General features: G+C 53.4%; 1 protein-coding gene across 1 annotated transcript; it reads left to right on the plus strand.

Moving 5' to 3' along the window:
• The first annotated feature begins 633 nt into the window (after positions 1 to 633).
• Positions 634 to 9,688, plus strand: ASMT (acetylserotonin O-methyltransferase). Its single transcript, XM_058714277.1, has 9 exons — positions 634 to 771; positions 1,277 to 1,426; positions 3,659 to 4,055; positions 4,716 to 4,845; positions 6,385 to 6,453; positions 7,330 to 7,448; positions 8,058 to 8,198; positions 8,632 to 8,754; positions 9,188 to 9,688. Exons 1-9 carry the CDS (start codon positions 634 to 636, stop codon positions 9,418 to 9,420), a joined length of 1,500 nt encoding a protein of 499 aa, XP_058570260.1. The 3' UTR covers positions 9,421 to 9,688.
• The last annotated feature ends 11,618 nt before the right edge of the window (positions 9,689 to 21,306 follow it).

The following is a 21,306-nucleotide window of genomic DNA, read 5'->3' on the forward strand; positions in this document are numbered from 1 at the left end:
GAGTTCACACAACCTTAGTACGGGGAGAGTTAATACAACAACCTTTGTACAGGGAGAGTTACCACAACCTTTGTACAATTTTAGTACACAATTTTAGTACAGGGAGAATTAACACAACTTTAGTACATGGAGTGTTAGCACAACCTTCCTACAGGGAGAGTTACCACAACAACCTTAGTACAGGGGGAGTTAAGACAACCTTCGTACAGGACTAGTTAACACAACCTTAGTAGAATACCAAGTAATGAAAGGGTGACAACAGGTGATACAATCTTAGTCAAATAAGAGGCGGTGTGACTATAACAGAGCACTAACCGTACAAACTCGCGCGGATTTAGTATGATTTTAACGGGATTTTATAGATAGAGCTTGTCGATAAATGGATAGAACTTTACCCTCAGGAGCCTCTTGGCAGTGTCTGGGCACGTTTTTGATTGTCACAGCCGGGATGGGGGCACCCCTGGCCTGTGGCAGGTGGAGACCAGAGACGTTGCTCATCGCCCTACGGTGCACAGCACGCCCGGTCCCAGAGGGTCTTCGGCCCCCGATGTCCACCGTGCTGAGGTCCGGAAGCCCTGGCTTCACGCACGACAGTTGGTAGGACCCTCATCACAGGGTACGAGGTAACACAGCATGACGACAGGCCCCCAGTCCCCTCGGCCGCGGGCCTCTTTGGGGCTGTGCAGTGAGCTCAGTGCGGGAGGAAACTGTAGCCTCGACGCTACCGCTATTCACGTCCTGGCACGTGTGGAGGCGGCGCTCGTCATCCGTGTGCGGTGACCATGCTGTGGGTCGCGCCTGTCTCCAAGGGCCATCTGCCCACGTGGGACGTGAGTGGCCACTGTCAGCGAGGTCGCCCCGGCCCTGCACCCATGCGAAACACTGTGCAAGAGGGAAAGCACAACGCGGTGATGATTTGCCGGTGCCTGGAAGACTTTGCGCATCACTTGCAGGCACGAGCTGTGAAGGTCCCCAGACGGAGCCGTGGGCACAACACAAGCGACAGGCGTCGCGGCCCTGAGGCCCCCTTGCAGGGAAGGTCGCTGCTGAGAGTCGGGACGCAAAGGGTGAAGCTTCCTTCTGACGCTGTGTCTTTGCCAGGACGGGTCCCAGGCTGTTTCTTTGCGGGGCGATGCTGTTCCGGGCCCGACGGCGGGGCAGGCGGGGGGCGGTTTATTGAGCATCTTGTGGAGCCAGACGGGGTGGGGTGGGGGTGGGGGGACGGCGGGAGGCGGTACCCCAGAGCCGCTCGGGCGCCCCCTTGCGGGCTGCCCAGCCGCTGGAGGGGCTCGTCGCGCCCTGCTTGCTCCGGGCCGCCCTCCCCCCAGCCCTGGCCCTCACCCGCCCTGAGGACCAGCCTGTCCGCTGGATGGCGACACCCTGGACAGCTGGTCGACCCCACAGCGCCCCCCAGCGGCACGAACAGGTGCTCCCCGAGTGCACAGTGGAAGCGTATTCGTATTTGGTTTGGTTTCGTTTTTTGTTTTATCTTGTTTTATTCTATTTTATTTTACTTTTATTTTATTTTATTTTATTTTATTTTATTTTATTTTATTTTTTTGTTTTATTTTATCTTTAGTTTTATATTGTTTTATTTCCTTTTGTTTTATATTTTTTTGTTTTATTTCCTTTTGTTTTGTTTTATTTTCTTTTGTTTTATTTTTTGTTTTATTTTCTTTTCTTTTATTTTTTGTTTTATTTTCTTTTGTTTTATTTTATTTTTTGTTTTATTTTATTTTGTTTTGTTTTATTTTATTTTGTTTTATTTTATTTTGTTTCGTTTTGCTATGTTTTATTTTGTTTTATTTATTTTATTTTATTTTATTTCATTTCATTACATTTTAGTTTATGTTATTTTGTTTCATTTTGTTTTGTTCATTTCATTTCATTTCTTTTTACTTTATTTCATTTCATTGTATTTTGTTTTGTTTTATTTTATTTCATTTATATTATTTTATTATATTTCATTTCATTATATTTTATGTTATTTTGTTTTGTTTTGTTATGTTTTATTTTATTTTATTTATTTTATTATATTTCCTTTCATTATATTTTATTTTGTTTTGTTTTGCTTTGTTTTATTTTATTTCATTACATTTCATTTTATTTTACTTCATTTTATTCTATTCTATTTTACTTTATTTTATTTTGTTTTGTTTTATTTCGTTCCATTTTATTTTATTTTGTTTTCTTATGTTTTATTTTATTTATTTTATTTTATTACACTTTAGTTCATTTTATTTTATTTTATTTTATTATATTTATTTATTTTATTTTATTCTAATTTATTTTTCCTGTTCCTTATTTTGTATTTAAATTTAACTTAATTTTTTCTTTTCCTTATTTCATCTTACTTTATTTTATATTTTAATGAGTTTTATTTATTTATTTTTAATTTTTTTTAATGTTTATTTATTTTTGAGACAGAGTCCGAGTCAGGGAGGGGCAGAGAGACAGGGAGACGCAGAATCTGAAGCAGGTTCCAAGCTCTGAGCTGTCAGCACAGAGCCCGACGCGGGGCTTGAACTCACGAACCGCGAGATCGTGACCTGAGCCAAAGTTGGACGCTTAACCGACTGAACCACCCGGGCGCCCCTTTTTTTTAATTAAAAAAATTAAAAAAAAATTTTTTTTTAACGTTTATTTATTTTTGAGACAGAGAGAGACAGAGCATGAACGGGGGAGGGTCAGAGATAGAGGGAGACACAGAATCTGAAACAGGCTCCAGGCTCTGAGCTGTCAGCACAGAGCCCGACGCGGGGCTCAAACTCACGGACCGCGAGATCATGACCTGAGCCGAAGTCGGACGCTTAACCGACCGAGCCACCCAGGGGCCCCTAAAAAAATTTTTAATGTTTATTTATTTTTGAGACAGAGGGAGACAAAGCCTGAGTGTAATTTTTTATTTTATTTATTTGTTTCACGTACTAGATTCTGTTCTGTTTAAAATACTTATTTATTCAAATTTTATTTATTTTATTTGTTTTATGTACTCTACTCAAATATTTAAATACCTTAGTATTTAAAATATTAATTTAACATATTCAAACATTTGTTTAAGTTCTGTTTAAACACTTTTTTGTTTTCAATTTAAAAAATTAACTGGAGGTTTCGATTTAAAATTTAATTTGACAATGTTATTGTTTTTATTTAAAAATTTTTTTTAATTTTTAATTTTTTTGAAAATGTTATTGTTTTAAAATAGAAATACCACAAAGTTCACTGTTTTAATTGTTTTGCATGCACAGATCAGTGGCTCTGAGCCCATTCACTGTTTTGCACTTATCATCACCATCATCTCCAGAACTTTCCATCTTCCCAAACTGAAGCTGTGTCCCCATGAACCACTGACTCCCCGTCCCCGTCCCAGCCCCTGTCTCCACCATGTACTCTCTGTCTCTGCGGATGTGTCTTGTTTAGAGACGCCATATACGTGGGATCACACAGGACCTGTCCTTCTGTGTCTGGCTTGTGTCACTGAGCCTCACGTCCCCAAAGTCCACCCACATTGTAGCAGGTGCAGAACGTCCTTCCTTTTCAAGCCTGCATAACAGTCCACTGTGTGCATGGACCACAGTCTGCTCATCCTTCCATCCATCCGTGGACACTTGGTTCTTCCACATCTTGGCTCCCGTGGATAACGCTCCGGTGAGCACAGATCCACAAGTGTCTTTTCCAAGGTCCACTTAGAATTCCTTGGAGTCCACACGCAGAAGCAGAACTCCTGGTTTCCACAACCATTGTGTCTGAGTTTTTAAGGAACAGCCATAGCGTTCTCCATGGCAGCACTGTGTCCTCTGAAATCACATCCCTGCCTCCCGGCGCTTCTGTGAGTGTGGTCCCCAGGACGCTCGCTCACCGCTGGCCCCTTGTTTCCGAGGTTCTGTTTGCTGCCTGTGAGCTGGGTGTGTTTGACCTCCTCTCCGAGGCCCCGGAGCCCCTGGGCTCAGCGGCAGTGGCTGTGCGTCTGGGCACCAGCTCCCATGGGACACAGCTCCTGCTGGACACCTGTGTGTCCCTGAAGCTGCTTCAGGTGGAGACGAGCAGAGGAAAAGGTAAGCCAGCTTGGCATTTCAATACGTAGGCGGCACAGTTTTCCCGTGAGGAACCAGAGAATAAGTATTTCCAGCCGTGTAGGACATGTTTAAGCAGCTTTGGGCTCAAGGAGGCTTTATGTAAATGAGCGGGCGTGTCTGGATTTCAATAAAACTTTATTTACACACACAAGCAGTGGGCCACATTTACTGCCCAGGCTGTACTTTGCTGACCGCATTCTAGGGGTCTCCAAGGGCTGGTGCATGCATTGCTACCCTCACGAGTTATCCAGTGAGCAAGCGAAAAATGGGGGGAAAGCGCCCACAAGGGAGTTATTCTCAATCGAACTATATCTATCCCGTTAAAGAGTTGCCATTCGATACGACATTATATCCTTATTTTGGTGTTGAGATGGCTTTTCTCTTATGAAATGTGGTGATGGTGGGTTCTGTTTTGCTTTTAATGTCCTTACTTGGCAAAATTCAAGATTTTAGCTGTATGTTGCTCGTTCTGTCCATTTTTAGGATACTAGATTCGTGAACTAGAGACAAGGACGCACGCTCAGGGATTGGCACTTTACAGACGAGCAGGGAGGGGGTAGCTCGCAGCCGAGACTTGTCTCAAAGCTGCACGGTGGCCTCTGACTTAGAATACAACCTATTCTTTGTGTTTCTCTGCAGCTTTATATCAAAACACAGAGCTCTCCAGCACCTACCTGGTCAGGGCCAGTCCCAAGTACCAGGGCAACATGCTTCTGTACCTGGCCAGGACAACGTACCTGTGCTGGGGCCACCTGGCCCAGGCCGTGAGGTGGGTGAGGGGTTGGCGGTGTGGACGGGGCCCCAGGGTTCCCTGCAGGCTGGTTTCAGGGCATCTGTGAGGTTGAACTGCCAGGTTTCCCTTAGAATCAAATGCAACCCTGCTGGGTCTGGGGTCCAGAGCAGGTGTGAGAAACCCCCTGGTCCTAACCGACGTAATTCATGTAGTGCTAATCTGTCCTGATGACAAGTCCTTGACCTTCAGTGGTGCCCAGGGAAAGGGCCTTGGGCTGAGGAAGCAAAGTGGGGAAGGGGGTGTACAATAACATACTGCTCCCACAACTATTCTTGGGGTTGGCACTGGGGGCGTCTGTGGCTGCACCAGAGTCTGAGGTGGGGCGTCCTGGGCTGTGCAGGGAGTTGAGCAGCGTCCCTGGTCTTCTCCCACCATGTGTTGGTACAATCATTCCAATTATGATAATAAAAAAAATGTCCCAACATTTCAAGTGCCTCTTGGGGACAGAATCACCTGCAAGTGGAAACTGCTGACATAGACAGATGGGTGGGTAGGTGGGTAGATAATAGATACATGGATGGATGGATAGCTAGATACATTGATATGATGGATCATGGATAGATATAGGGATGGATAGATAGATAGATAGATAGATAGATAGATATGATGTATGGGTGGATGGATGGATGGATGGATAGATAGATGATAGATAGATAGATAGATAGATAGATAGATAGACAGATAGATAGACAGACAGACATGATGGATGGATGGGTAGAAGGATGGATAGATAGATAGATAGATAGATAGGACAGATATGATGTATGGGTGGGTGGATGGATGGATGGATGGATGGATGGAAAGATGGATGGATGGATGGATGGATAGATGGATGGATAGATGGATAGATAGATAGATAGATAGATAGATAGATAGATAGACAGACATGATGGATAGATGGGTAGATAGATAGATAGACAGACAGATGTGATCGATGGATGGGTAGATGGATGGATGGATAGATAGATAGATAGATAGATAGATAGATAGATATGATGTATGGGTGGATGGATGGATGGATAGATCATACATACATACATACATACATACATACATGTGATGGATGAATGCATGGATAGGAAGATAGATCAATAATAGATAGATGTTGATAGATATTAATAGACAGATATTGATGAATAGGTATAGGTATGTGACAGATACCGATAGGCATTGGTAATAGCATAGCATGGGCCCTTCTGTCCCCAGATGGCGGCCGACAAGTCCTCTGGCCTCAGCATCGCCCAATTGCACATCACTTCCTGCTCCCTTTACGCGGTCGTTAGATTCTGTCCTTCCTCGCTCACACGGCAAAGCCAGGCTACACGTGTGGCCTGTGGCCCTGGACATGCGTGTGTTCCGCACCAGAAGGGGGTCCGTGCCCACGTTTGGTCACTGAGTTCTGTCCCCTGTGTGTTCTGTCTGTGACGGGAGGTGGGAAGTTCGACCCCTTGTGTGTGCCTGCTGGTTTCCCCGACTGTGTCAGGCCCTGGGTGACCGCGTCCTGCCTGTTTGCAGGGACGGCAAGAACCGGTACCAGGAGGCGTTTGGGGTTCCCTCCAATGAACTCTTCACGGCCATCTACAGGTAATGCCCCACGTGGCCACTTACAGGATGACGTTTACGTCACACATCCTCACGGGGCTGAATCCATCTTCCAACAGAGCAAAATGGAAGCAAGTTCATACTTAAAACAAAACAAAACAAAGCAAAAAAAAAAGCAGCCGACTTTGCTGCTGTGATGTCTGTGCTGGTGACTTTCCTGAGCAGGTGGGAATCTGTCCGTCCCTTCGATGCCCAGCATCAGTGATGTGCAAAACTGAGGCACACTTTTTACTTGGGGCAGACTTACGCAGGTAGTGGGTTCGCTCCAGTCTGGACACGGGTGTGGTGTGGACGTGGGGTCTGGTGTTGAAGTTCTGAGCTGCTGATGCCCCAGTGGCTGTTTCCAGGGTTCCCAGGGGGCTAACGGCCGGGAAAGAAGGACAGGCAGGGGCTGGGAAGTCCTCTGGGCTGTGCCTCCGCTCCCCTCCTGTCCTTCCAAGACTCCTGCTTCTTTGGCCACCCTTGTCCCCATGTCCCCCGGCTCCCGCTGTTTGGGGCCACTGCCCGAGGGTGCGTGGACCCAATGACTTGTCACATGGGGTGTGGGACACCTTCCTGAGCTCCCTGAATTCAAACCAGCAGAACCCCGATTCTGGTGGCAATGGGTCCCCATAGTGCCTTCCAGAGACCAAGGACCATGACATTCAGCCCCACAGCAGGTGACCTCAGGTGGGTTTGCTGGGCGGCCGAGCAGAGGCTCCCGACAGCACGCGCTGTCCGGGACGCGCACACGTCGATGCCCGCACGCGCGCCTTCCCGACCCGCCTGTGGCACACGGCTGGTTGCTCGGAGCCCTGCCTTGTCCGCGATGGGCGCACGGGCTGTGGCGTGGCCTTGACGAGCCGGTTTTGCGTGCAGGTCGGAGGGCGAGCGTGTGCAGTTCATGCGCGGTCTGCAGGACGTCTGGAGCGTCAGCGGGAGAGCGGTGCTGGAGGCCTTCGACCTGTCTCCATTCCGGCTCATCTGCGACGTCGGCGGTGAGCGGGGGCGCCACGCGCGGGCCTGGGGCCCTGCGAGCCCGCGAGGCAATACGGTGGGGAGTCCCACTGAGGGTCGGCGCGGAAGCGTCCCGTTCACGTGCACCTGTGGGGACGTCAGCTCCTCCCCGAGCACAACCTGCCCTCTGTGGCTGTGACCCGGGGCCTGCGGGCGGGACCCACAATCTGTGCTCCCAGGGACGCCGATCCCGCGCGTGCACGGGCCATGCAGGTGCAGACGCTGCCTGGCTCAGCGGGGCCGGAAAGTGGAGGGGGCGAGCTTCCGAGGTGCCTGCAGGTGCACGCGGAACACGGTCCGGGGCCTGGCCGGGGGGCTGTCCTGTCCACACAGGGTGCGGACGTGGGGCTCAGGTGAGGTCCAGGCGTTAGCAGCGAGGGTCTGCCGACCCTCTGTGCCTTTTGAGCAAACGCTCTTGCCCTCTCCGCGGCGCGCTGCGTTCGCGTCCGAGCCCGCGTCACTGCGCACCAGCTCCCTGGGAGACGCAGGTTCTGGGGGCAGGTTGGAGGCTCGCCGGTTTGGGCCGAGCTGCCTGGGGTGTGGTCCCGGATGCATCGAGGGGCCCGTCGTCTGTCCCCGGTCACCTGCAGGCTGCTCCGGGGCTCTGGCCAAGGAGTGCACGGCCCTGTACCCTGGGTGTCGGGTCACCGTCTTCGACACCCCCGATGTCGTGCGCGCGGCCAAGGAGCACTTCCCATTCCTGGAGGACGACCGCATCCGCTTCTGGGAAGGTGGGTTCGCCTGTGCTGTGCGTGTGCACGGGGACCCGGAGACGCGCCCCCAGGCCGCCCGGGACCTGTGAATCTTAGGCTTGGGACGCGATCCCGCCGTGTGGTCGACCCTCTACGGCCCAGGGCATCCGCGATGGGAGTCTCCGACCGGTTGGCTGGGGCGTCCTGAAATCCGTGCTTAGGGACCTGTGTGCTGGTGACCTTCGCAAAGAAGATGGAAATGAAAACCGTGTCCCGCGTCCGAAGGACGGAGGGACAGAGAGGGGCCCCAAATACGTGCCGACTTTTCTGCACCAGGGCTGGGTTTTGGGGTCGCAGCTGGGAACCCCTGGGGACCGTGTGCCACGGCCCAGGTGACCTTGCCATGCTGGGTGCTGTTTTCGTCCGGCGGGGCTGTCGTGCGCTGACCCCAGGCCACCTGCCCGTGCCGCAGGAGATTTCTTCGAAGACCCCCTTCCGGAGGCAGAGCTCTACATCCTGGCGAGGGTCCTGCACGACTGGAGCGACGGGCGATGTGCCCGTTTGCTGGCGAGGATCCGTCGGGCCTGCAAACCAGGTAGCTCGTGGGGCCACGTGTCCGCACAGAGTGGGGACCCCGTTCAGGGGCCGTGTTGCCGCGGTCTCATTTGGGTCAGGCCACTCATTGAACCCCCGCGGCGTGCATACCCGTCCTGTAACGCATCGCACCTCAACCCGCGGGAAGTCGAAGGCTCTCGTGGTGCACAGCTCTCTCCTGGTTGGACCCCCGTGTGGCCGGGCGGGGGTCACTTTGTGCACACGCTCTTCTCTTGCCTGGTGGAGACCTGGCTGGTGCCCGGGGGGGTCGGTCGGGGGGCATCGGGTGCGGGCCCCGATGAGGACATAAGGCACCCAGGGCGGCAGGGGACTCAGAAGGGCTGGGGGCTTGGACAGGAGCCGGGGAGGAGGGGGGCGGTCCTCAGGCCGGCCCGTCCCTGTCCCTTGCTCACGGCCGCCTGTCCCCGTGACAGGGGGCGCTGTCCTGGTGATTGAAAGCCTCCTGGACGCGGACGGCCGGGGCCCTCTGACCACACAGCTGTACTCGCTGAACATGCTCGTGCAGACGGAGGGCCGGGAGAGGACCCCTGCCCAGTACCTCGCGCTCCTGGGCCCTGCCGGCTTCCGGGACGTGCAGTACAGGAGGACCGGGGGCCTGTACGATGCTATTCTAGGCAGGACGGGGCTCTCTGCCGGCTGCAGCTAGCAGCCTGACCCGAGCACCCCCGAAAAGGGCGACCTCCGTGGGCTTCCTCGTTTGGGGGGCTTGACAAGGGACTGGGGGTCTCTGCTCACGGTTGTGGGATGTGCATCGCTCTGTGGATTTTGCCTTTGTTGTGTTTTGTTCTATTCTGTCCTATCCTATCCTGTGTTCTGTTCGATTCTGTTTTATTCTAGTCTAGTCTAGTCTAGTCTCTATTCTGTTATATACAATTCTATTCTGTTTTATCCTATCCTATCCTATCCTGTATTCTGTTCTGTTCTATTCTATTCTATTCTGTTCTATTCTAGTCTCTATTCTGTTATATACAATTCTATTCTCTTCTCTTCTATCCTATCCTATTCGATATTCTGTTCTATTATATTCTGTTCTATTCTGTTTTATTCTCTATTCTGTTATATCTGATTCTATTCTGTTTTATCCTATCCTATCCTATCCTATCCTGTATTCTGTTCTGTTCTGTTCTATTCTAGTCTCTATTCTGTTATATACAATTATATTCTCTTCTCTTCTCTTCTCTTCTCTTCTCTTCTCTTCTCTTCTCTTCTTTCTATTCGATCCTATCATATCCTGTATTCTGTTCTATTCTGTTCTGTTCTATTCTCTATTCTGTTATACCTCATTCTATTGTGTTCTCTATTCTATTCAATTTTATTCTGTCTTCTGTTATATCCAATTCTATTCTTCTATTCTATTCTACTCTATTCTATTCTATTCTATTCTATTTCATTTCCAGCTTTCTGACACTATAATTGACAAAATTATACACGTTTAAGCTGTACAACGTGCTAATTTGATGTACACACACATTGTGCAGTGACAACCGAACTGAGCTAATTCACACACACACACACACACACACACACACCCCGGCCTCGCCCCGATTACTTTTTGTTGGTGTCGTTGGGAACATTTCAGATCTGATGTCTTAGCCACTTTCAACTATACGACACAGTGCAGTTCGCCATAATCGCCACGCTGAACACGAAGCCCCAGGACTCAGTCCACTCACGCCTGGAAGTTTGTGGCCCGTTGACCACCATTTCACCCCCCCACACACACCCCCACGCCTGCACACCACAGCTCTGTACTCTGCATCCATGATCTTGGTCGTTGCTGTGTTTTCTTTTGGATTCCACCGACAAGTGAGGCCATATGGTGTTTGCCTTCCTCTGTCGGACTTACTTCCCTCAACGTCCTCATGGCAATTTATGTTAACTTTTCTCTCGGTGTGGCAAGCTAGAGCATGAAATTCGCCGTTTTAAGCCTCCTGTGGTGCACGGCGAGCTGGCATTGAGGACATTCGCCTGGTCGTGCAGGCAGACCCACTGTTTGTGTCCAGAACTTTCTCATCATCAGGTTGAAGCTCTGTCGCCGTGAAACACCAACTCTCCGTCCACGTCCCCAGTCCCTGGTCCCTCCAGCCCCCACCCCCCACCTTACGTTCTGTATCTATGAAGTTGTCTGATCTAGATTAAACTGCACCACTTTAATAATGGGCATGTATCTCTGTGTGTGTTTCCCCAAAATCGTAACCTCTTCAGGACCAGGTGCAGGGTTTTCTGCCCTGAATCTACGCATTGAGTGGCCCAGACAAAGTAATTCCCAGCCCACAAACTGGCAAGTGCTCTGGGACTTAGGGAACTAAGCCTGGGGACCCGTGACTTCAAGGTGGCCCATTAAAGTGCACCATGCTGGGGGGTGGGGTGGTCCAGCCGGTCTGGTTGAAGCCAACATTGTTCCTGGGGGAGGCCATACCTGGGGACGTGAGCTGTGGGGGGACAGCCTGGCGCTGGGGCCCCCGATCCCAGCATCCGCGGCCACTCAGCACTCGGGCAGGACAGCTGCCTTGATGGACCCCAGCCTGCACACCGAAGACAGAGACTGCACAACCCGTGATGCCCGGAGTATCTTACACCTCCCAAAGCGGTGGTTCTCAACGGGGGTGATTGTGTCCTCCCGGGGGGACACAAGGCAATGGCATCTTGGGCTGTCACTGTGAGGACGGGGTCGACGGTGGGTGGAGACCACAGACACGGCTCCGTGCCCGGGACACCCCAGCACACGGGGCCCCAGCCCCACACGTCCACAGCCCTGAGGCCGCGAGATGCTCCGTTAACAGGGCGCATGGGAGCTTCATCGGTGCTCGTGGCTACGGCGACAAGGTTGGCTTTTAGGGTCAGGCAGACCTCCCAGCAGGAGGTTGGGGGTGGGCTTGGCCGGAGGGACCCTCCAGGGCGCCAGGAAGCACTTGCCCTGGCTTTTTCCTGTTTCATGTCAGGACAGCCTGCGCGGGAGGGAGGGGGCGCGTGTGGGGGACATTCTCCTGTTGCCACGGCGACGCGCGGACCTCTCGGGACCCACCTGCCCGTCCGGCAGCAGGTGGCGCTGCGGGGCAGCTGATGGGCCCGGTTCGCGCATCCTGCAAAGGTCCCAAATGAGGCGGCGGTGACCCCTTTACTCCCTTACACTTTTCTCCCAGGTCCTCGTCAGGGGACCTGAGCCCCAGAGGCTGCCGACCGGCTCAGTCCCCGCGGGGACGCGCGCAGCTCAGGGGTCGCATCTCCTTTTCTGCGTCCTGTGCGTGCTGTGTCTGAGCCCAGCTTCCCTGCCTCATGCCCAGCACACTTGACCAGAGGCTGGGATGCGCCCCTCGGACCCCATCTGGGTTTCAAAGAGCCACCGGGGCAAGGACGGCAGAACGAGACTTTCTCACTGTGTTTCTTTTATTTTATTTTTTTTTAATGTTTTTAAGTGTTTATTTATTTTTGACCCATAAAGAGACAGAGCGTGAGCAGGGGAGGGGCAGAGAGAGAGGGAGACACAGAATCCAAGCAGGCTCCAGGCTCCGAGCCATCAGCACAGAGCCTGATGCAGGGGTTGAACTCACGGACTGTGAGATCCTGACCTGAGCCAAAGTCGGACGCTCAACCGACTGAGCCACCCGGGCGCCCCTCACTATGTTTCTTTTTGCACATACGTGTTCCCGAGCAGCGTCCCTGATGCTGGGATGTGGGAGCTGGAGACACAGAACAAGGCACAGCCAACGTGACATCGGGTGGCAGGGGGAGCTGGTCAGCCACACAGAACCCCTTCATGCTGTGCTTGCAAACTGAGAGCTGCCCCGGTTTGTGCAAGACAATTGGACGCTTGGAGACACTTCATAAGGAAATAAAAAATGATGCAGGGCACCTGGGGGGCTCAGTCGGTTGAGCGTCCGACTTCGGCTCAGGTCATGATTTCACGGTTTGTGGGTTTGAGCCCCGCGTCAGGCTCTGCGCTGACAGCTGGGAGCCTGGAGCCTGCTTCGGATTCTGTGTCTCCCTCTCTCTCTGCCCCTCCCCTGCTCACGCTCTGTCTCTCAGAAATAATAAATACATGTGAAAAAAATTAAAAAAAATTTGTCAGTTTCTTTAACTACAAGAATAATAAACCCATTTCCATCATTTCTTCCAGGTCTTACCCTTCCTTCCTTCCTTCCTTCCTTCCTTCCTTCCTTCCTTCCTTCCCTTCTTCGTTCCTTCCAAACATGACCTCACGTTGCGAGAGGTCGTTTGCTTTTCGTTCGCATGGACGCCAGGTTTAACGCGAGCCAGATTCGCTTCAAAGCAATTTGGGTTTTACCAGGAGTTTCCGGAAATCATGATTTTAGCGAAGCCATGTCGTTTTTTTCCCTCCTTCCACATTTTTATTTACATTCTAGTCAGAGAAGGGAGCTCCCCGGTGGCTCAGTTGGTTAAGTGTCTGCCTCTTGATTTCGGCAGAGGTCACGATCTCCCGGTTTGTGGGTTCGAGCCCCGTGTCAGGCTCTGTGCTGACAGCTTGGAGCCTGCTTGGGATCCTCTCTCTCTCTCACACAAAGTAAATAAATAAACTTAAAAAAAGAAATTCTAGCCACGGAAGCCATACGTCTTAAACCCAACCTAAGACGAGAGGATGACGGAAATAAAATATATAAAGATAGTAATGCCAAATACCTGAAAAAACATTTTTTTAATTAAAAAATTTTTTCGTTATTTATTTTTGAAATTGAGAGAGAGAGAGACAGAGTAGAGCAGGGGAGGGGCAGAGAGAGAGGGAGACACAGAATCCGAAGCAGGCTCCAGGCTCCAAGCCGTCAGCAGAGTCCGACCTGGGGTTCGAACCCACAAACTGTGAGATCATGACCTGAGCCAAAGTCAGACGCTCAACCGACTGAGCCACGCAGGTGCCCCTGAAAAAACATTAAAAGAAAAAAGATTAAAACATTGTTAAAAATGCCCGATGGGTTGTAGTCCTTAGGCTACTTCACGGAGGATAGATTTCTTAAGGATCGATTGTACTGTTTGGAGCAGACTTGTTCAGAAGAAAGGTCACACAAAAACACAGCCGGGCATGGCCGCTTTGGGGTTAAAAGAAAAACACTGAGTTTCAAAAGGTTGCCCCAGAAAACGGGAACCCCGTGCCCTGTGATTCTGGGACAGTAGAAGCTCCCACACTGGGACAAGGTCAGCTGAACTGAACACTTTCCAGAGGAAGTGTTTACGTTCCTTGGAGAGCCTCTCCTTGGGGCCCTGTGCCACACACAGTAGAACCCTTTCGCGTGCAGGGGACAGTTGCGTGCAGCCCCCAGCTCCCATCAGGACACTGATGGTGTCTTGACGCTCATTTCTGCTATGAATTGCATTTCTTGTTTTTCTCTCCCCCCTCCTGGAAAACCGTCAATCTGCACGAAACACCACGAAGAAACAAGTACATTATTGAAGGAAGCAGCGGTAGAGGGCGCCAGCCACACTGCTGTGTTTGCAGAGCCTTCCCGCGCTGGATCTCACGCACATACTGGTCGCGCGTGTGCGGAGATGCCTTAGGTTTCTTCCAGATTCTGCCTGAGCCATCGCTGCACGGCTCTGTGCCCTGGATGATTGACAGCCGGCATCACAATGACTTCCCGGTGGACTCAGCCAATGGGAGGCAGCGGCAGGAGGAAAGGGGGCGGGACCAGAGAGAGGAGCCGGAGCATTTCTTCCTCGTCCGCTCCCTGCTACTGGCTCGTCAGGATTCGCAGGTGTCTGGGTTCTTGTCCCCGACGGGACGCTCTTAGACCTGCTCCCTCCTTTGCTGCTTGAGGCCTCAGGGTGCATCACCCTCCCTCGGGGATCCCCTTTCACAGAACCCACCTTGCTGGACTGTCCCATCTGAGATTTCTGAGACATTGACCCACGCGGAACAGAATCCCATAGGTGTCTGAGTGCAAAGCTGTGCAAACGGGTATTACTTTCTCCTTAGCACAACTTGGCTTCAGCAGCGGGACCGTAGCTTGGCAGTTTCTTTTTCTTTTCCTTCTTTTTTTTTTTTTTTTTTTAATTTTTAGACATTTTATTTTAGACATTTTATTTTTATTTTTAATTAAATTTAATTTAGTTTAATTTAATGCCATGTGTTTTTATTTTATTTTTAATTCAATTTAATTTCGTTTAATTTAATGTCATGTGTTTTTATTTTATTTTTAACTTAATTTAGTGTAATGTAATGTAATGTAATTTTAGAGGTTTTAAGCAGTCCGTACACCCACCGTGGCACTCAAACTCACAACCCAGAGATCAAGAGAGGCACACTCCACAGACGGAGCCAGCCCCAAATGGTTTCTTTTTTATTTCCTGGTGTGATTGCTTAACAAACGTGAAGTCATACGGTAGGTTTTTCGTTTTTTGTGTGTTTGTTTCGTTTTGTTTTTTTAGTAACAAGAGATGTTACTAGGTTGAAATGCCTACAAAAATAGCCAGGTTTGGAAAAGTAGAAACTTGAATTGCTTTTTATTATTTTTTTTAAGTTGATTTTAATTTTATTTTGAGAGAGTGAGAGAGAGCAAGCAGGGGAGGGGCAGAGAGAGAGAGGATCCCAACTGGGATCCAGGCTGTCAGCACAGAGCCCAGCACAGGACTCGAACCCGCGAACTGTGAGATGATGACCTGAGCCGAGATCAGGTTGGATACTTAACCGACTGAGCCACCCAGGCGTCCCTCCAATTGCTTTTTAAAAATGTGTCATTTATAGTAAAGTCGTTTGCCAGATACCCGGTCCCCAACCCCCCTCAGACCCCAGCAGGCGGGATGGCGGGGCTGGGGGACATTTCCAGGAAGTCAAGTCCATGGCAGGGGACCAGGTGCGAAAGACCAGGTGTCACCGTGCACAGCAGGGGGCGCCCTCGCCTCATTGGTTTTCCATCTGGTGGTCAACCAGATGGCTCTGTAGACATTCATCCCGGGGAGTCAATGGTACATTATCTGTCTGTAAACAGATGTTGCTTTAATGAGACCTGTCTCCGTGGCGGCCTCCCCCCCTCCCTCCCCGCCCTGTAAGGTGTCTGTGCTAAGAATTCACAGCCCCAATTAGCCCAGAAGACACCTGTATTTCTCTCCCTGCCTTTTGTCTCCTTATCACAGACCTTCCTTTTTGTGCTGCATTTCCAAGCCTGACGGTTTCCAGAGAAATCCGTGCGGCAGAGTGGAGTCGTGGCCCACGGAGCCGCCACACGGGAGGTCCCATGGAGGACGGGAATGGGAGTCCTTGGCTCACTTTAGGGAGTTTGCCGGAGGTCTAGGTCCCAATGTCCCGTGGGGTCCTGAGAAGGCGACATTGCCTGTTGATGGGTGAGGTGCAGGCCGTCGGCACAGGGTGACCAGGGGACACGGGGTGAGTTCACAACGTGCTGGCGGGGGCTTCGAGGTGGAGACATCACTGTCATACGGAGGAGGTGGCCCAGAGGGGGGGGACATCCGAGCAGCTCCCGCAGTGACGATGAGGGGGCGCCTCAGAGCATCATGGTGTCTGAGAGATGATGCCACTGGATGGAGGCATGCAGGGCAGGAGGCCAGGCCTGGGTGACCGCCAGGCGGGACTCACTGTGCAGGTGGGGCTTCACGAAACCCAGGACCCCGCTGGCAGAGCTGGTGTGGGGACAGGGCCGTTTGGGCCACAGAGCAACCCATACTCAGGACGGAACCGCAATCCTCGACCTACAGCCGTGAGGAGGGACATTCATCACCTGGGTGTCCCCAGCACCCCAGCAGGTGCAATAAAATGTCAGCTTGTCACGGTCATGGGACAAAGACGGTCGTGGAAGGACCTGGGGACACGCTGGCTTCTCCAGGGATTCCGGGTGCAGACGGGCTCGCCCGTGCCCCCCTGCTTGACCTGCTGTTTCCCATGAGGCTGTCGTCGCTGTGTGAATATTGCCCTACGTGTGTGACGTTTCGTGTCTGCGGAGAGATATGTCGTTTCTGCGTTTGTAGGGGCTTCGCCTGGTTTCTGACGCTTTGCTGATGTAAACGACCCGCTGATGTCCACCTGCGCCCCTCCAGCTCACGCTCTTGGCTCTGGCTTCCCACGGTGAATCTGTGTCATCGAATGACCCACGTGGCCCCCAGCGTTCGACGCCTTGTGGCTTTTGTTGCTCGACGTTGGTTTATGCTTTTGGAAAGAAAAGCCGACGTCACTTTTCTGTCCACAAGGGACGGCAAGTCTTCATTCGAATATATTTGGGAGACTGGAAAGTGTTGTTGCAGATAATAGAATTTGCACGGTCGCTCACCTCTCACGCGTTTACGCGCCTGGTTCCTGCGACTCTTCTGTGACCCGTGTGTGACTTGCTCATGTCCACATCTGGGTTGGGGCTTTCCGTGGCCCCTCCCACGGGGACCGTTGTTGGGGGGAGAGAGAGACATTTTCTTCCCCCATGCCCTGCCCTGCCCCTTCCCCGGTGGGATCTCCAGGCTGGTTTAGGAATTAATACGAGTGAGATGAACACAACCGAAAAAGCAAAGTTTTATTACGTGTGCACAGAAGCCCAATAATGAAATTGAGACCCAAAGACATGATCGACGGAGGCAATTTTCATACATTTTTATACATCTTGGAGAAAGAGAGACAATATGTTTGTGGAGAACGGACAGGACAAAAAACAAACGGGTTTTAGGAGCCGTCAGTGGTAAGGAATTCTGAACAGAATCTGGGCCGAGGCGGATCAGAGCAATGTAGGTTTTGGGGTGCCTGGGTGGCTCAGTCGGCTGAGCGTCCGACTTCGGCTCAGGTCACGATGTCGAGGTCCGTGAGTTCCAGCCCCGCGTGGGGCTCGTGCTGACAGCTCGGAACCTGGAGCCCGCTTCCGATTCTGTGTGTCCTTCTCTCTCTGCCCCTCCCCTGCTCATGCTGTGTCTCCGTCTGTCTCAAATAGATAAATACACTTAAAAAAATAAAAAAAGCAAAGAACTCTGGAGGTCACACAACACAGGTGGGTCCGCAAGGAAGAAGCCAGCGGCCTTCCCAGTGGACAGCGTCCGCATCGATGGAGACGAGTAAAGAATAAGAAAAACCATCAGCCATTCTGCACGTTTGCTCTATGGTCTGGGAGGCTGTGTTTGACCCGGGGAAACCCGGTTCCGAGGTGGGCACAGCACGTGATCTGCTTTGCAACTGGCCCCCTTCTCCCTGCAGAGCAAACGCGACATCACACTTTTATTTTCTGCCTTCGCGCTTGGGTTGAGAACGCCGTTCCCTGAATTGAATCAGAAACGTAAGTTTTGGTGCGTTCTTTCTTTCTTTTTTTCAGCCCTCAGTGTGCCGGGGTGAGGTGTGCAATTGATGGCGGGGGGCGGTGCCCCCTCTGGATTTGCCCGTTTGATGTATTTAAATCACTATTTTATGCTTCCACGCTGTGTTTATTTCTTTTTATAAAAGAAAAAAAACAACCAATAATTTCCCGTCTGTCCTCGGCTGGGAAATGCTTCCCTTTACGCTCTATCTGAGCCCAGGACAGACGTGCCCGGAGCCCTCGGGCCTGATGTTGGGACGCAGGATCGGGCTGACTGGGCTGATACAGCGGCTGGGTGGCCGGAAGGGTTTGCAGGGGTAACATCCCCAGGGCGGGAAGGCGGGAGCTACGGAACAATCTGGGGGACACCCGGGCTCCTCCGTGCCCGGCTGGCTCCGGGCTCTGGGACGCGTGCGTTAGAGACCCTGCAGGGAACACGCGCTTGCTTCATGGGGGCCTCACGCGTGTCCTGGCTCTGTCCCTGGGCCACGCCGTCTTCCAAGCTGTGCATCTGCCCGCTGTTGGCTCTGAACGTTTGCGGCCCACGGTGCGAGGTCGAGGGCTTTGGAGACGTCTTGCCCAACACTCTGACCGGAAGCAGAGTTGTCTTTTCTTTTTTTTTTTTAATGTTGATCTATTAATTTTCAAGGCTGCCTAATAGTCCACTGTGTGCATGGACCAGTCTGCTCCTCCTTCCATCCATCTGTGGACACTCGGTTCTTCCACATCTTGGCTCCCGTCAGGTCCCCAGGCTCTCACCGCCTCACGTCCCCACCTGTGCACACGTGTCCCTTGCAAGGTCTTCCTGACAGTGCACGGGCAGCCCCCCGGGGGCATGAGCGTGGTCGCTGGGCCGGCCAAGACCCAGCACTGGGAAGGTCTGAGACGGGAACCTTGACGGGAATCTGGGCTGTGGACGTTGGGGACTAGATCGTGGGCTGAGATGTGTCCCCACCAAAGATCATATGCACACGTCCTAAGAAAATGACGTCACCGCGGGGCGATATTTGGAGCAGGGGTCTTTTAAGGTAACGTGAGGTCACGAGGGTGGCCCTGATCCCATGGGACTGGGGTCCCGATAAGAAGATGAGGTCAGGACACAGACACAGAGGGACTACCAGGTGAGGACAAACTGAGAAGACGGTGTCTACACCCAAAGAGACGCCTTAGGAGGAACCAGCCTCAGCCCGCCTGGACCTCAGACCCCCAGCCTCGGCCCTGCTTGGATCTCAGGCTCCCTCCTCAGCCTCCCTGCCTCAGCCCGCCTGGACCTCAGACCCCCAGCCTCGGCCCTGCTTGGATCTCAGGCTCCCTCCTCAGTCTCCCTGCCTCAGCCCTGCCTGGACCTCAGACCCCAGCCTCCACCCTGCCTGGATCTCAGCCTCCCAGCCTCTCAGCCTCAGCCCTGCCTGGAACTCACACCCCCAGCTTCCACCCTGCCTGGACCTCAGACCCCCAGCCTCAGCCCTGCCTGGATCTCAGGCTCCCTCCTCAGCCTCCCCGCCTCAGCCCTGCCTGGACCTCAGACCCCAGCCTCCACCCTGCCTGGACCTCAGACCCCCAGCCTCAGCCCTGCCTGGATCTCAGCCTCTCAGCCTCTCAGCCTCAGCCCTGCCTGGAACTCACACCCCCAGCTTCCACCCTGCCTGGACCTCAGACCCCCAGCCTCAGCCCTGCCTGGACCTCAGGCTCCCTCCTCAGCCTCCCTGCCTCAGCCCTGCCTGGACCTCAGACCCCCAGCCTCGGCCCTGCTTGGATCTCAGGCTCCCTCCTCAGCCTCCCTGCCTCAGCCCGCCTGGACCTCAGACCCCCAGCCTCGGCCCTGCTTGGATCTCAGGCTCCCTCCTCAGTCTCCCCGCCTCAGCCCTGCCTGGACCTCAGACCCCAGCCTCCACCCTGCCTGGATCTCAGCCTCCCAGCCTCTCAGCCTCAGCCCTGCCTGGAACTCACACCCCCAGCTTCCACCCTGCCTGGACCTCAGACCCCCAGCCTCAGCCCTGCCTGGATCTCAGGCTCCCTCCTCAGCCTCCCCGCCTCAGCCCTGCCTGGACCTCAGACCCCAGCCTCCACCCTGCCTGGACCTCAGACCCCCAGCCTCAGCCCTGCCTGGATCTCAGCCTCTCAGCCTCTCAGCCTCAGCCCTGCCTGGAACTCACACCCCCAGCTTCCACCCTGCCTGGACCTCAGACCCCCAGCCTCAGCCCTGCCTGGACCTCAGGCTCCCTCCTCAGCCTCCCTGCCTCAGCCCTGCCTGGACCTCAGACCCCCAGCCTCGGCCCTGCTTGGATCTCAGGCTCCCTCCTCAGCCTCCCTGCCTCAGCCCGCCTGGACCTCAGACCCCCAGCCTCGGCCCTGCTTGGATCTCAGGCTCCCTCCTCAGCCTCCCTGCCTCAGCCCGCCTGGACCTCAGACCCCCAGCCTCGGCCCTGCTTGGATCTCAGGCTCCCTCCTCAGTCTCCCCGCCTCAGCCCTGCCTGGACCTCAGACCCCAGCCTCCACCCTGCCTGGATCTCAGCCTCCCAGCCTCTCAGCCTCAGCCCTGCCTGGAACTCACACCCCCAGCTTCCACCCTGCCTGGACCTCAGACCCCCAGCCTCAGCCCTGCCTGGATCTCAGGCTCCCTCCTCAGCCTCCCCGCCTCAGCCCTGCCTGGACCTCAGACCCCAGCCTCCACCCTGCCTGGACCTCAGACCCCCAGCCTCAGCCCTGCCTGGATCTCAGCCTCTCAGCCTCTCAGCCTCAGCCCTGCCTGGACCTCAGGCTCCCTCCTCAGCCTCCATGCCTCAGCCCTGCCTGGACCTCAGACCCCCAGCCTCGACCCTGCCTGGACCTCAGACCCCCAGCCTCAGCCCTGCCTGGATCTCAGGCTCCCTCCTCAGCCTCCCCGCCTCAGCCCTGCCTGGACCTCAGACCCCAGCCTCCACCCTGCCTGGACCTCAGACCCCCAGCCTCTCAGCCTCAGCCCTGTCTGGACCTCAGACCCCCAGCCTCGACCCTGCCTGGACCTCAGACCCTAGCCTCCACCCTGCCTGGATCTCAGCCTCCCAGCCTCTCAGCCTCAGCCCTGCCTGGAACTCACACCCCTAGCCTCTACCCTGCCTGGACCTCAGACCCCCAGCCTCAGCCCTGCCTGGATCTCAGCCTCTCAGCCTCAGCCCTGCCTGGAACTCACACCCCCAGCCTCCACCCTGCCTGGACCTCAGACCCCCAGCCTCAGCCCTGCCTGGATCTCAGGCTCCCTCCTCAGCCTCCTTGCCTCAGCCCTGCCTGGACCTCAGACCCCCAGCCTCGACCCTGCCTGG

Source organism: Neofelis nebulosa, chromosome X (assembly GCF_028018385.1).
Source record: "Neofelis nebulosa isolate mNeoNeb1 chromosome X, mNeoNeb1.pri, whole genome shotgun sequence".
Taxonomy (NCBI): Eukaryota; Metazoa; Chordata; class Mammalia; order Carnivora; family Felidae; genus Neofelis; species Neofelis nebulosa.

Bases quoted from the DNA above. Each gene is read 5' to 3' on its own strand.
- ASMT (XM_058714277.1), top strand. From the start codon at position 634: ATGACGACAGGCCCCCAGTCCCCTCGGCCGCGGGCCTCTTTGGGGCTG. The intron at 4,056-4,715 runs GTAAGCCAGCTT...GTTTCTCTGCAG, and splicing joins GGAGACGAGCAGAGGAAAAG to CTTTATATCAAAACACAGAG. The intron at 6,454-7,329 runs GTAATGCCCCAC...TTTTGCGTGCAG, and splicing joins CTCTTCACGGCCATCTACAG to GTCGGAGGGCGAGCGTGTGC.